Here is a 16,249-nt window from a genome sequence, read left to right on the forward strand (position 1 = left end):
AATACAAAAGATATCTCTCTAGGAAGGGCAAAAGCATAAATTCATAAATGTTAAAATAAATATACATATATTCAGAGTTGGATTTTCTTCCTTTTTTCCTAGTGTAGCTCTGGAAAATGTTCAATCTGACCAGTATGTATGAGTCAGGAATTATTTCAGCATCCTTGCTTATGAATATCACACGTGTTTTTTTCTTCAACTGGTTGCTATATGTGCTCCACTGGTTTCTTTTCACATCTATCAAAAACACTTCACTTACATCAAATAACATTCTATCTCATACCATCAATGATTCATCTCTTCTGTGGGGACTCACAGCTGGTTCTTCTGACTCCTCTTTTCTACATGGGAAGTGAAGCTCAATCCTTCATATCTCCAATCATTCTCTATCTCCCAACAATCTACTCCAACCAAGTCTGGACCACAACAATGGGGAATAAGAATATAGAAGCTGGGCTTCCCTGGTGGTGCAGTGCTTGAGAGTCTGCCTGCGGATGCAGGGGACACGGGTTCGTGCCCCAATCTGGGAAGATCCCACATGCCGCGGAGCGGCTTGGCCACTGAGCCATGGCCGCTGAGCCTGCGCGTCTGGAGCCTGTGCTCCGCAACAGGAGGGGCCACAGCAGTGAGAGGCCTGCATACCGCAAAAAAAAAAAAAAAAAGAATATAGAAGCTGCCCACAAATGCTACAATAAAATTCACATGTATCACAGGGAAAAATTCTGACTAATATTTCCAAATCTACATCTCCTTTCTTCACAAAGGAAAATTACCATTTCTTATTGTAAAGTTAAGATCAGACTTGGTTGAAAAGCAGGATAGGCCAGGAATTGGAAGTTTGGGCTCAATCATACTACATTTGAAATGAATCTCTTATCTCACTTTAACTACCTACCATTATGGGTAACAGAAATAGGGAAAGAGAACTCCAAAACACCTATAAAAATCATCCACAATACATAATCATAGCTCCCCAAATGGAAAATAAAACATATGAGAATTTTTAACAGAACAGGCTCATAAAAAACAAATACAAAGATCCATATTTTTGTTTTTGAAAATAGACTGTGAGATAATAAAGGGAATACATCATATAACAAGCCTTAATTTGAATAACATCTTTATTCTGACTCATAAAGTTCTGTTCATCAAATTAATTTAAATAAATGGTGATAGAAATGCTGTCAAAACACTTAAAATTGACTGAACATCTAAACCCAAAGTTAATAAGAATGAAAACTCATCTAGCATAGAACCTAGGATATTTGAATTTAACTCTAATCTTACTTAAAATTTTCATTAATTTTCAAGATAATTAACTAGTTATTAAAATTTATAGCCCAGTCAAAGTTAGAGATTTGTAGCAAAGAGCAATAAAATCAGAGAATATAAAGGACCAAAAAACAAAAAGTAGACCTAAGATAAAAATAATTAATTTAATGAATAAAAGGCATAAAATAAAAAGGGAAAAGAGAGGGGAGGAGAGAAGGTGGTGTGTTCATTTGAGCTAAAAGATTCAAAAGGAGTGAACACAAACATATGGTATTTAAATTTAAAAAGTAAATATGCCAAATCACTATGAATTTGTTCCAAGAGATGGTAAAAAAATGACCTATGAGTTTCACATAGGAAGTGGTATGGGCCCACATCATCTTTCTCACATAGTAAGGAAAGAATAAACTTCTTGCTAACTGAGAGAAAAAACAAAAATTATTCTTTGGTAATAGAAGCAGTAGAGAGGTCAATAAGTATTGCAGCAGACTCTTACATCACAGCCTCATAGTCTTCCTGCCTTCCCCACAAGCCCATGTAAAAAGGCTGACCTAACTGTGCTTTCATTTCTTCTAAGTCACAGGTAATTTTTCCATGTTAGGAATTTTGCAGATATTAAGTGGAAATTATACTGTTTCCTGAGAAAAGAGCAATGGGAGATTGTTTAAGAGGCTTACAAAACCTGCTTATGAAAATGAACTGAGTAAAAGAAGGTTTCGTTAAGCGAGTTTGACTCACTGGCCATTGATAGTGTTGAAAGGAATTCAAACCACATTAATCTGAAGATGAGGGGAGCATAAGCATATTAACAAAGACTGATATTTTGAACATCTTCAATAAATAGGATAAGTTATATCACTTAGAAGTTATACCTAAACACATAAAATATTTCATTTTCTACTATATAACAGTGGCTGACTCCATTCCAGGGGCTTATTTTTACCAAATCAAAGAGAAATATTCTGCCTGTTAGCACCATGGATAATTTCTGGTATGATTTTTAATCATACCAGAAATAATTTTTTAAACAGTTTCTAAATCAGTCATAAAATCTTGGAAAAGCACTCATAATGACAAAACAGGAAAATAATATTCTTAACTATAGTTTGTATATGTTGAAATTATAAGGAGATAGCAGGTGCTGTTTTTGTTTATTAAAACTTCAAGGGAAAAGGCACATCTATTAGAATGACTAAAATCAAAACAATCTGACAAACCAGTTTCTGGAGAGAATGAGGAATAAGTGATAACAGCCATTTTGGAAGACATTTTGGTAGTTTCTTACAAAGCTAAACAAAGTGCAGCAATCACACTCCTAGGTGCTTACCTAACTGATTCAAAAACATGTCTACATAAAAATCTGCAGGTGTATGTTTATAGCAGTTTTATCCATAATCACCAAAAACAGAAGTAACCAGCTGTCTTTCAATAGGTGAATGGATAAGCAAACTGTAGTACATTATTATGATGGAATACTATTCAGAGAGAAAAAAGGAATGAGCTATCAAACCACACAAAAATATGTACTAAACCTAAATGCACACTGCTAAGCAAAAAAACAAAGAAAAAAAACAGAAAAAGTGTGAAAAAGCTACATGCTATTATAATTCCACTTATATAACATTCTGGAAAAGGCAAAGCTATAGAGTGTCAAACAGATTAGTATTTTCTAGGGATTTGTTGGGGGAAAAGAGGTAGGGTTAAAAAGGTGAAGTACAGAGGAATTTTAAGGCAGTAAAAGTATTTCATATGATATTATAATGGTGGATACATGACACTATGCACTTATCAAACTCATAGAATTATACAGCACAAAAAGTGAACTTTACAGTATACAAATTTTAAATATATATAGAAAAAAATTTATATATGTATTTGTATATAAATATATTTTTATATATACATATGTATATCCCAGAAATGGAATGTAAGATCCCAGAATGGAATGAATTAGCTATCAAGTCACACAAAGAATATAACTGTATTACAAACTTTTTTACAAGTGCAAAAAAAAACTTCACTGAAGGTAGTAGAGTAGAAAGGTGCTGACCTAAATAACCTTGGAAATGAGTGGAGTCTGTAAAACTTCATACATAAATCCATACTCTGAAATTGCACACAAACACTGTACTCTAGTTGATAAAAATCATTTCCCATAGGAGCATGTAATAACAATTCTGAAACAACTATACTCCTACACTGCAATTGAACAATTATGTAGCCAATGGCTAAACAGAACAAAGTTTCTCACTGCTGGAGTAGGAGGTTACAGTAAGCAAGGGGGAAAGGTCAGAATGATCCATACGATAATGGGTTAGAGTTGAAGACATCAGTATGAACTCATATTTAGCATAATACATAAATACAGAAATATTTATAGACAGGCATATATATATATATAGCAGTTAATATACACATATATATTTCCTTGCTCTGTCAACTGAGAGAGCCTAGAAGCAGCAACACCCCAATAGCAATGAGTACACCGAGTACCCAGATTTTGGTTTCCAACACCATTCTCCAACAAAAGGAATCAGGACTCCATTGAGACTCCTTTAAGAAATGACTTTGAGAAATGACTGAGGCAGAAAATATACAAGATGAGTCTGGAGCATCTTATAATACAAGATAGTAGGGAAGTGCTCAAAACACACACACAATAATGATGGACATATGTCAAAGTACACAGCAGACAACTGAAAGCAAGCTGACTAGTACTCTTCAAAACCATCAAGGTCATCAAATACAAGGAAAGACTGAAAAACTGTCACAGCCAAGAGGAGTCTAAGGAGACCTAACAACTAAATGTAATATATCCTGAGTGGGATGCTGGAAGAGAAAAAGGACAGGTAACAACTAAAGATATCTAAATAAAGCTTGAAATTTAGTTAATAATAATGTATCAATACTGGTTCATTAATTGGGACCAAAGTACCATATTACTGTAAGCTGTCAATAATAGGGGAAATAGGTGTGGAATGTATGAGAATCTTCTACTATCTTCATACCTTTTCTGTAAATCTGAAACTATACTAAAATTAAAAGTTTATTTTTTAAAAACTTAAAGGGAAAAGAAAAGTAAAAACCTACCTACTAAAAAATTCAGAAAAGAGAACAACAGGCAGTCTGAAGAATTTAGGATGTGAGAGGTTGCTCTCCCACATAAAGAAGAGGTCCAGGACAGAAAGCTGCTAGTGATAGGGCAATAACACATTAGATATAGACAAAGAAGATCAAAAAAATAAGAAAGAAAAACTGTCATGTTTTTTCAGTAAAGAAGAGAAGCTTAGTGTGGAGAAATTTAGCAGGATAAATGGGAAAAGGCTTGTTATAAGATTCAGAAGAAAATGCTCCCAAGAGAAAAAAATATCTAGGGGAGTAAAGAAAGCCCTCTACATTTCTTCTCAATATACTTGTATCTTCTAAAGCTGGTCTGCATAATTTAAGGATCAGTTTTTATTTAAATGTTTTATAATTTTACACATATTGGAGGCAGTGAGACACTCAGCAGTCTCATTCCTTTTCAGGCCTACCTACTACATCTAATCACTTCAGAAAAAAGTATTCAAGCAGAGAGTAGAAAAAAGAAGTTATTTTTAATTTACATAGAATAACTACTCAATTCTCTACTAGGAATTATTAAATTCCTAAATTTAATAATTTAGGCATTATTAAATTCCTATTTAATAATTTTATAATTGTTAAATTCCTAAATTTAATAATGCCTAAATTATTAAATTCCTAAATGAGATACTTTGACAATATTCCTAAGCTTAACCATTAAAAAAAAATCAATGGCATTATAAATACAGCCTTTTGCAAGGTTTGTGCTAGGCCAATGACATCTAACATATTAAATTAAGCCACCAAATCAGCTTGAAATCTTGTGGCCAACAGAACTGGCATAGGGTTTACTACAGCATAACTATGAAACCATGTTTGTGTCATGAGCCAAACACTGTCACCCTTAATTTGCACTGTCAACATCTGAAATCTGAAAAAAAAATCTAACCTGTAAATGATTCAAATTACAAGGAAACTGCATTCTCCTTAATACCAATGATAAATAACCAAACTTTTTTGATACTATCCTTATGCAAGCAAGTTTCCCTAGTACACTTTCAAGTAGTAATGAACTAAGTAAAATGCAATACAATGACAACTTTCATAATTCAGAGAACTAGAAAGACTTGTGTAATTAGCATTGGAGGTGTGATGTAAAGTCAGTCTTAGTCCAATGACCCTTGAAGGCAGCATGAAGCAGGGAAAGGTTTGGAGTCAGACTGACCTGGTTTTAAATCCCGCTTTTGTGGCTTGTCAGCACTGACAAAGGAACTTAACAAGTTACTGTATCAAAATATGTTTCTTCATCTATAAAAGGGAGAATATTGACCTCCCAGTTCTGATGCAAACATTATTTTGTGAATATTCAATAATAGGAGCAAACACTTCAGCATTTGTTATTTATCAGGCTGCTGTAAGTACTTTATATAAATTAACTTATTTAATCTTCCTAACAACTCTAGAAGGTATGCAATTATATTATCCCCATTTTACAAATGAGAAGTATCTAGTATGGAAAAATTAAGTAACTTATTCCAGTTCATACAGTGAGTAAGTATGTTTTCATAACTAAGTAATCTGGCTCTAGTTTTTGCTCTAAATTACTACATTATAATATCATTATTAAATCAGTTAATAAATCAGTTCCCTTCCAGCCACCCTAACTCCAATTCATCTCATTAAAATACTGACACTATTTACTTTTAATTTACTTTTAATGAAAGAGAAAACTGATCCGTTACCAAGTTACAGTAATAAGAACTATATTGAACTATGTTAAATATCCTATGATAAACCATAATGGAAAAGAATGTTAAAAAAAGAATATACGTATATGTATAACTGAATCACTTTGCTGTACAGCAGTAATTAACACAACATTGTAACTCAACTATACTTCAATAAAAAAATAAATAAAACACCATTTGTCTCCCCCAAAATAGAACTATATTGGCAGAATTTACTTATTGCTATCAATATTAATTCGTCTATAAAAATAAGTGGTTTTTGTACCAACTAGTTCTCCAATATGCTAAATATGTTAAATATATTCTAATTCACTAAACAATTACATGTTTTAGAGTTATTCTAAGGAAACCCTCAGGTAACCTTAACCCTAAAGTAAGGCTAACTAACTCTTCACAGTTTTATGGCCAATTACAAGGCTGTCAAGTACACATTCAAAATCACAATAAAAGCAGAAAAGTACATACAAGTCAACATGTAAGCAATAAACTATTGCTTATATAAAAACAAGTGGCAACAAAAAGTTCCATACCAGCTAATGATTCTGGAATCAGTGGCACTTTATAGGGAGCTCAGATTACACAGTATTTCACAAAAATATTGTGAGGTATATGCACCAAAGGTCATCCACTCCATTCTCCTCACTAGCATTTTCCCAACAAATAATCCTATGAAAACATTACTCTGACACTGACTTTAAATGCTGACTTTCTGGAGACAATAAAGCCCCACTCTAACAGAAGACCTTTAAAACAGAAAAAAACTTTAATGAATATTTTTTCACAATTCATGTCCTTCACCAATTATTTTGAGAGAAAATGCACTTTAGCCAAGGCAGTATAAAACTATACTTTGTTAATACTTAGTAAATAACTGACGCTTATTAAAATAGTAAACCTCTGTTTGCTATAATTCATCAGTAGATGAATTACCTTAGATCTCTCATTTCTATATGATTTCTGTCCTACTGTGGAATGATTTTATCCTACACCATCTATATCTTATGGCTTTTGATGAAACACCCACAACCCCTTTAACAGTATCAAAACCTGTTAAAACTGAAATCGTCATAATCCTCATTTATTTTAAATTGTATTACGCAAAGGGAGCTAAGCAATATATCATCCTTCTCCCTTAAGTCTCCCTATTCAATTCTGTCTTCCTTTCCCCAACATTACCTAAATCCAAGATACAGGATCAGGTGGCAACACTTCAGCAGAAAACACAGTATACACCCTTTAATGCTTTAGCATAGATGCTTCATTGTACCAATCAACTGTTACAATTTCCAAGAAAATACTCAATGCTGTACCTCATAAGACTATAAACACATATTTTTACTTAATTGGAGCTAAAAATGAGCTTTGCAGATTATGCCTGGAAAAGGCTTACATTTTTCAAACAACTAAAATTAGAAGATCATTTTGGTATGTACAAGATGTACTAAATAAAGCAGTACGTTTAACACTAAAAGCCTCCAGTAGGGAGGGCATTGTTCACAACTATCTCTCTTTGTATATCCTTTTTTCCAGAGTTTAGAAACCTCCTTAGAGTACTGTACTGCATTATCACAGTGAATGCCAGAGCACCAAAATAAGGAATAATCTGTACTTAATATCCCTAATTTGTAAATAATGAGACAATATAACAACTGGTTTCTAAGCCAACAAAAGAAAATCAATGACAAAAATGTTGATGTCTAGAAATAGTTCTTTACCATTACTACAGAGGGCATAAACCACTCTGTAATGTGCACATGTTTCCAGGGAGTCCTAAGGAAGAGGCAATGGAACAAATGCATGACAGAAGCATGACTGGTCTTCTGCAACAAGCTTTCTCCTTCTCTTCAGGTTTCTCTTTTTATTCCATGCCAACCACTTAACTCAAACTTCAACCTGCAGAGCTGGTAAACGATCAAACTACCTAGAGTTTATACTAAGTAGATAGAGATGGTCATTTTGAAAGGAGAAAAATTTGTTACTCTGATCATATTTTCTGACCTATGACTTTAAATATTTTTTGATGATAGGTGAAATATAAATAATATTCGGATGAGTGAACAAACACAATTCTAGTCTTTACTATAACCTTGTAATATGTTAAGAAGGTGAGAGAAATATGTATCCCTCAAATCCAATCCACCAATATTCTAACCACACCACCCAAAGCTGGTAAATATAAATCATAGAGTTGGAAAACTGCCCTCTGGCATCCACAGACAGGGCTTCCAGGCATCAACATTTTCCTTAAACTCGTTGAAACTCTATTTCTCCATGCTAAACTCCCCAACTCAGAACAGGTCCTCTTTCTTTACGGTGTTTTTCTTTTCAGAGTTAATCAATTTTTGCATTTGCATAAATGATTGCACAGAGACTTTAAATGTAATTCTTTGTAAAAGGTGAGATCTAAGCAAACCAAGATTAATCATACTTCAGTGACTTGTTAAAAATAAAAATAAAGCTTACATTGTAAGCTGTCACCTTTGTCCTCAGTCTATATTTCAAGAATTATGATAGGACATAAATTAAGAGAACAGCTACGTCCTAGGCACATAATCACCTGTTGGATACATGCCAGCGTCTTGTGAACAGGAGGCAGTCATTTACAAGATTGTGCTTTTTACATTTTGAGAACAACCCATCATTATTTACAGGGAAAAAAATTAGACCTAATATCTGTTTTCCAGAAAAATTTAATATTTATGGAAATCTAAACCCTGTTATACAGTCCCCTTCTAAATTATAAGTACTTATTTAAAAACTACTCTTTCCCTAATACCATCAGGTAGCATACTGCCTGCTCTTCTTTTCACTCACTAACTTAATCTATCAACTAAGCTATGCTGGGCCAACAGTATCACCTGGTGTTTACTATATCAAATTGTCTGACCTAGAGTTTCTTGTAGGAATTGTGTACACTTATTTTCAAGTCACAGTTCAGAAAAAGTCTTTAGTACTTCTTACATATTCATCAACTTGTACACCTCTTACTCCCTCTAACTCAGCGATTCTCAAAGTAGGCAGCATAAGGAAAGGAAAGGAAAGGAGATGTGAGGGGCAGGGAATCATTTAGAAAACTAGTAATTAAAGAGAAGTTTTTCAATATATTAAAAATCCCTTGGCCAAGATTCTGATACATCCGTCTTAGTGGAACATCATCTCACCTCACCTTTTCAAAAATCACAATGCGTCAAAAGAAATAGATATCACTTATGAGAGAGCCCTGGGAAATACAAACTCAGAAAACTATAAACAGTTCTTGGGTAATGCCCAACCCCACCCCACCTTTACTCTCACCCCTTATCTTCTCCAATAATGTTGACTTGTGTAGTATGACATCCATGCAGTTGTACTAAGATTGAGGTAAGTACATCTTTTCACTGCCCATTATTGTCTTAGACAAACCACTTACATCTATATGCCTCCCCTCACAAAAGGTCCATGTTCTTATTATAATATTTTATGCTTAAAAAAGTTACCTAGGAAGAAAATGTAGTCAATGTCTAGCTGGAGTTCCAGCTTGAGTGTTAAAGCCAGGTCTGCCTCTGGGAGTCAGATATGTTTAGAAAAATCTGGTAAACTCATGCATTGAGGTCACCTGGAATCTGTTTGTAGGAGGAACTCAGGTGTCTCCAGGGAAAGTACTTACCCTAAAGGGAAAGAAAGGGGAACAAGTTTTTCCTAGTCTCCAAAATCTGATTCTGAGAGAGGTGATTCTGAGTTTTGTATGGAGTCAGTGACTAAGATTTGCTGTTCCCCCCCACCACTCCCCAAAACTCCATGGATTTCTGTCTGAGTTCTGAGGCAAAAAGAAGATTCCAAAAAAATTGAAAGAGGTATCTTTCCCAAAAAACTATGTAAGACAATAGAGCAAAAAATATTCCTGGTATGGTATCTACTTTGTGTATAATACAATGTACCTCTCACACACCAAGAACTTCAGATCATAAGATAGGACATCTCATTTATGGTACTTTATAGCTGCATGATTCAGTGCAGTTTATAACAGTATCCCTTAACATGTTGGGAACATCTAAAAACAGCCCTTTGCCAGAAATACTAGTATTTTCAAGGTAGACACCCCCCTATAAACAGGGTGCAGAGACTTCCATAGATGACCTACCTCACTGCCTTTGTAGAGTCCACTATGAGTACATGTGAGCCACCCTCCAGCCCCAACCAGGCATTCCAGAAATAGTAGAATAAATAATAATAAAGCATAGACTTTGAGAAAAGAGGAAGATCCCCAATTTTAACTGACAGTAAGAGCCAGAGAAATATGGATTACAGGAGACTAATAATACTCAGATATGAATATTTAGAAAAGTTTGCCTGGAATGTAATGTTTTCCAATCTCCAACTAAATGGCATGCATGTAATTTCCATTTAAACATCATCAGAAGTATTGAAACTAAGTCACTTGAAGACAAGGTCTTGGTCTCAATTCACCATAGTCTCCAAATCTCTCTTTGGTAGAAAATGAAACATTTACTCTTTTTTACTTTTCCCCCTTCCCCTTACTCATTCTCTCTCAACCTTATAAATATATAGTTACTATACCGAGTACGTTAGCAGTACACTGAAGAATTCCTGAGACATCTTCAATGTCTTCTTTGTTGGAATGGTCTGCATAGGAGCATCTGTTAGAAATATTGTAGAAATTCTTTTCTACATCCCTATAACTAAGAAGAAAACAAAATTAGTATATGGAGAAGTTTTTAAAAGACTCTGCAAATGCACTCATATACATACACAAAAGCATGTGTTTATGCTCTTAGCATAATGACATTTTCAAACAACTGAAGCTTTAAGACATAATTTCTGGCATAACCCATCACTAACATCAGAATAAGCAATGTGGACCTGGAACTGGAAGCAATCATTAACAAGAAAGCAATGTGTGAAAAAAATAAATGATAAGAACCAGAAAATACATCAGTTTGTATAGCTAATGTTTCTTTACTTGAGTGCTTCATAACTACTGGTAATTTGTTTCTATAATGAATTTGTCTAGAAAAAGAATAATTAACAGTGCTAATTCGGTGCGTTAGCACTAACTGTGTTGAAAGTAAACACATCTTAACTTCTATTACAGTCAAGAAATTAGCATGGATAACAAATAAGCAAATAAAGCATTTGGTGTCTGACAGAATTTGAATCATGGTCTTACCTTTTTCTATCTGTGAGACTTTGGGCAAGTAATCTAATCTCTGTTAGTCTAACTTTCCTCCCTCATGAAATGGAGCTATCTCCTAGAGTTCTTACGAGGACTTAAAGATAAAATGCCTGTGTTGACTGAAACTTTTCCAGTTTCCTCTGAATTAGAGCTAAGGCACCAAAGCTGCAGAAAATAAAGGTCAAACGCTCCCACGTTTCAAAAGAGTAGCCAAGAAGACCAGACATCACCTTCAGAACTTAAGAAATGACTAAATAGTCACTGCCATTGTCACCTCACCACCAGCATACATAAGCCAAGGAACAGGAAAATTTTGAAAGAAAATAATCAGAAGAATGAGTTATTGGCCTAGGAGGAGAGCACTGTTGTTATCTCCCCCCACCCACACACAAACACAAGTAAAAGAGAGAAGGGGAATATTCCCTACAGAGGACCAGTTGGTGAAAGAGGGATCTACTCTGATAGAGACTGAGGCTTAGGTATCTCATTCCTCCATGAATATCTGCTGAGGTGGTGGAATTCCTGATCATCCCTCTATACCTGACTGAATGGAATAAGATTCCAGGGAGTGTTATTAACCGGGAAAATAAATAGAGCCAAATTGGAACTGGCCTACAGTCCTACTATTTGGCAAGGCAAAAACTATGGGTTTCCCATGGGAAAATTCATATTTAGTGATATGGAGATACCACTAAAGAAAGGTGAGCTGGTGGTGTCCCATCCTATTGCTTTCCCTATCTAGAGGCTGCAGCCAGGGGCAGGGATTACACTAGCAAAATTGTGGAGTGAAATTCACAGAGCCAGAAGCTGAGGCATCTGAAGCAGTAAAGGCAGAGCCTGTACATGCACCTTGCTGAGGGCATCACAGCCAAGAGAGGATTGTTACAACCAGCAGTGAAGTAAACAAGGCTTCTACTATTTCCCATTTTATTCATGCCCGATATAACACATCAGAAGAGAAAGTAATCAGAAAGGATTGGCCTAAAGCAGAGGAGTCAATAATACATGATATCACCTCTACATTGCATTCCAAGCTCCTCAGGCCAAGGTGTAACCCAGGCAGAGAGGGACAGTGAATAAGATTGGATATGAGATTGAAGATTTGAATTGGTCTGGAGTGGACTTTATACTCCCTGAAAGTACTTGGAATACAGTGCAATCTGCCCAACCTAGTATCAAAGAGGGCTCATCATAGCATGTTTGAAATGACTGGGGAGAAAAAAGTAAAAGGGTTTCATGTTTGTAAGATTAGACTCCAATAAACCAGTTAAGCAAAATGCTTACTACAGTTTCTAGAATGCAGGAATCACTCAGTAAAAGGTGGAATGGGGAGCACAGTCATTAAACACAGACAAATACAGGTTTATTTTTAAATCAAGTGCCACCATTTTAATCAGAGTGACCTTAAACAAAATATTTTTTCTCACAGTCTCAATCTCCTCATCTGTAAAAATTAGCTTAATACAGTTATCCTATGAAATAGATTGTTAGTATTAAATAAAATAACAGATATGAAGTGCCCAGTATATTACCTCAAAAACAGAGAGCAATCAATAGCTATGAGATTTTATCTAACTTGTTTTTATTCAGTAAGATAGATATTATATGTAAATATATCCAAAAAAAGCTACATCACTTTTTAGATAAAATACAGCCACAAAATCTGACCACGACAGCATAAGTAATATCACTGAAGCTTGTTTCCCAGAATAAGCAGGGTTAACACACTCCTAATTTCACTTCTAACGTTCTATTGAAATTATTCTAGCTTAATCCTTATTCAACTGTCAAAATAAAAAGAGAACAGAGGTTGGCTGTATAAAACAAACATAGAGCTCACAGTGATAAATGGAGTAATAATATACCTTTAGATGACTATAGGAAATGGTGTCCCAGACCAATATGAGTTTGGCAGCAGTCCTACCTGCGATATTAGCACAATGATGCTCATTCTGCCAAAAAGTATAAAATGAATGGCATGATACTGAATACATATTTTTCTATACTTTGATGTTTAAAATATATAATGAATTAAAATTACATCTCAGAAAGATGATCATGTTATTTTCTAATCATCGTTTTAAAGAAATCTCTGCTTTGTCTTCCCTACCATAGCAATCCGTTTTTGTGAGCTAAAGACCAGTAGGAGTGGTGTAGTATAAACATGAGTGAGAGCAGTTAGATTAGGCACTCTGGAGGAAGAAATTTAGATTTTAAAAAATCCAAATTCTCTGTAAGAAGAAAGCTGTAGCTGGAACATGAACTGGGCATATTTAACTCCTGATGCTAAACAAATGATTGCAGAGTTTTTTCTTTTTCTTTTCTTTTCTTTTTTTTTTTTGCGGTACACAGGCCTCTCACTGTTGTGGCCTCTCCCGTTGCGGAGCACAGGCTCTGGACGCGCAGGCTCAGCGGCCATGGCTCATGGGCCCAGCCGCTCCGCGGCATGTGGGATCTTCCCAGACCGGGGCATGAACCCGTGTCCCCTGCATCGGCAGGCGGACTCTCAACCACTGCGCCACCAGGGAAGCCCGACTGCAGAGTTTTAAAGGCTCAAGGAGGACAGGTAAAGGATACAGCAAGAGGAGAATGGGAAAGACAATCAACAAAAATTAAGGTGCAAAAGAGTCAGATACAATAGTGGTAATTATAATTCAACAAACATACTGATTACCTATGTATACCAAGCTGATTATATGACTTACCACATTATTATCATTAATATTTCATTTAAATATCACCCCTACCGTGCTATTATTCCCATGTTTAAAAATGAGAAAACTGAGACTCAGGGAGGTTAAGTAATCTGCCCATGATCATTCAAAGGCACAACCTGACTTTAAATCTAGTAAATCTGGTATGTCTACTTCCAAGCACATTTTCGCAGTCCATTGCTCTATACTACACAATAAAGCTGCACAGAGAGAAGGGCACAAGATAATGACAAGAATGACATCAGAAAAAATTGTCACCATAAACCAGATTTTCCTCAATCCTGAGTTCCTTTTGATTCCTAAGGTAAACACTGCCTGTCTCCTACTTATCACTTTTGCTTCTCACTATTCTTCCCACCCCACACTGCCCCAAAAGCTAGTCCATTCCCTAGAAGCTTGAGTTAAAGAAAGGCTAACATAAAGATGAACAGTCAGGGCCCTCTTTTCTCATTTTAGATTGAGGGAAGAAGACTGCATATGCAGAGTTTACACAGCAATCAAAATTTACCACAAAGTCAATCTGACACATTGTAGCAGAACATTAAGCATAAATGGAAAACTATGCAAATAAATGAGTATAATTTATGCCATAAAAAGAAGGATTTTGGATACTAGAACTATAGATTTTAGAACTATAATGGACCCTAGGGATTACTCATTTTACACTCCCTTCCGAAGCATAATTTATTCTTTTATCCACTATATACATACCTCTGTGTACATACCTCTAGGGTACAATGTATTAATTTATTCACACTCCTCCCTCCCCCCAAAAAACTGTTAGTTCCTCCTATGTACCAAGCATTTACAAAGACACAATAATGTAAGAGTAAATAAGATAAATAACCAAATAAGAAAATAAACAAGATAATATAAGCTAATGATAAGTACTATGAAGAGAGATAATAGAGACTAATGTAGCAGAAAATCACTGTGTTTGGAGATTGAGGTAGGGGATTGAAGATTACTTTAGGTGGGTGTCATACCTTCCTGAGGATATGACATTTAAACAAAAACTTACTATAAAAGAATAATCCATGCAAACATCTGGGAACAGAGCATTCCAGGTATATGAAATAGTATGTGCAAAAGCCTTGAGGCTAAGCAAGCTTTGGTATAGTTGAGAAACCAACAGAAGGCTGGAGTGGCTGGAGTGGAGTGAAAAGTGGGGAGTGGAAGAGGATGAAATCAGAGAGGTAAGCAAAGGCCAGATCACAGGAATAGCTCAGCTTTTATTCTATTACAGTAAGTTATTATATGGTTTTAAACAGGGATTTCAAAGCATGATCCCTGGACCAGTAGAATCAGCAGTATCTGGGAACTCCTTAGAAATGCCAATTCTTGAGCCCCACCCAGACATACATGATCAGAAACTACAGGAGTAGAAGCCAGAAAACTAGATTGGAATCTCTATCTGAGAGACCATGGTGACAGTGGAGATGAAGAGATGAAGATTTATCATACCGCATGAATAAATTATTTAAGCACTTATTTTCCCAGCTTGAATGATCTCTATGAATAAATAAATGGACAAGTGAATGGATAAGTTAAGGAACAGAATAAATGTTTAAAGATAAAGTTGCTGAAGTACAGAGAGGCTATCTTACTTCCTAACAAGAGGCTCCATCGGCTACTCTCTCCCAATCCTCCATCTGTCTGATCCTTTGAACAGCTGCTCACTTCATTCAAGTCTAGGTCTTGGAGACTAAAAAAAGCCTCAGAGAGTTTCTATGGGCCACTGGTATAAAAATTCATTAAGGCGCAAGACTATACAATCCTGGAGCTCTGATAAATAATGCAGATCCAAAGGCAGAGTATCAAAACAGAGGAAAGGGAAGATGGGAAGGTTAGCGGTTGGAGGCTGAATTATGAAATTAAAAAGAAAAAGGCTAGCTCCTACTCTCTGTTACCCATTCTGATTCATCATCCAACCCTAGACACCTAAAAGCTGAATTATTTCAAGACAAGCTTTAGGCAAAGCCCAATTTCAGGGATTAGGAAAAGCACCTCTTTCCCACCCTCACCTCCCCAGAAACATGTAAAATAAACTTTCCAGCACTTGCTTGCAATTGCCTGAAATCCCTTTAACTGTAAGAAACACATTCCTTTTCACAGTTAGAGATAAAATTGTGTTTTCTTAAGAGGAACAACACATATGAGTGAATACATTTTAATCCAAGTGTTAGCGATCATAGATGCTCTCCTTTTTCAGTATTGAAAAAAGAAATTGAGAGCAGAAAGATGGACTCTAAAAAGGCAAAGAGGACACTGGACAGGGA

At 35.4% G+C, this 16,249-nt stretch overlaps 1 protein-coding gene across 1 annotated transcript in view; it reads right to left on the reverse strand.

The window, feature by feature from the left end:
• Positions 1-16,249, reverse strand: part of GUCY1A2 (guanylate cyclase 1 soluble subunit alpha 2) — a 425,465-nt gene that overhangs the window by 374,568 nt on the left and 34,648 nt on the right. Inside the window, exon 3 of the mRNA XM_019948660.2 lies at positions 10,641-10,762. Coding sequence (XP_019804219.1) covers positions 10,641-10,762 — 122 coding nt within the window. The remainder of the gene's footprint in view (positions 1-10,640; positions 10,763-16,249) is intronic.

The sequence above is a fragment of the Tursiops truncatus genome, chromosome 8 (assembly GCF_011762595.2).
Source record: "Tursiops truncatus isolate mTurTru1 chromosome 8, mTurTru1.mat.Y, whole genome shotgun sequence".
NCBI lineage: Eukaryota > Metazoa > Chordata > Mammalia > Artiodactyla > Delphinidae > Tursiops > Tursiops truncatus.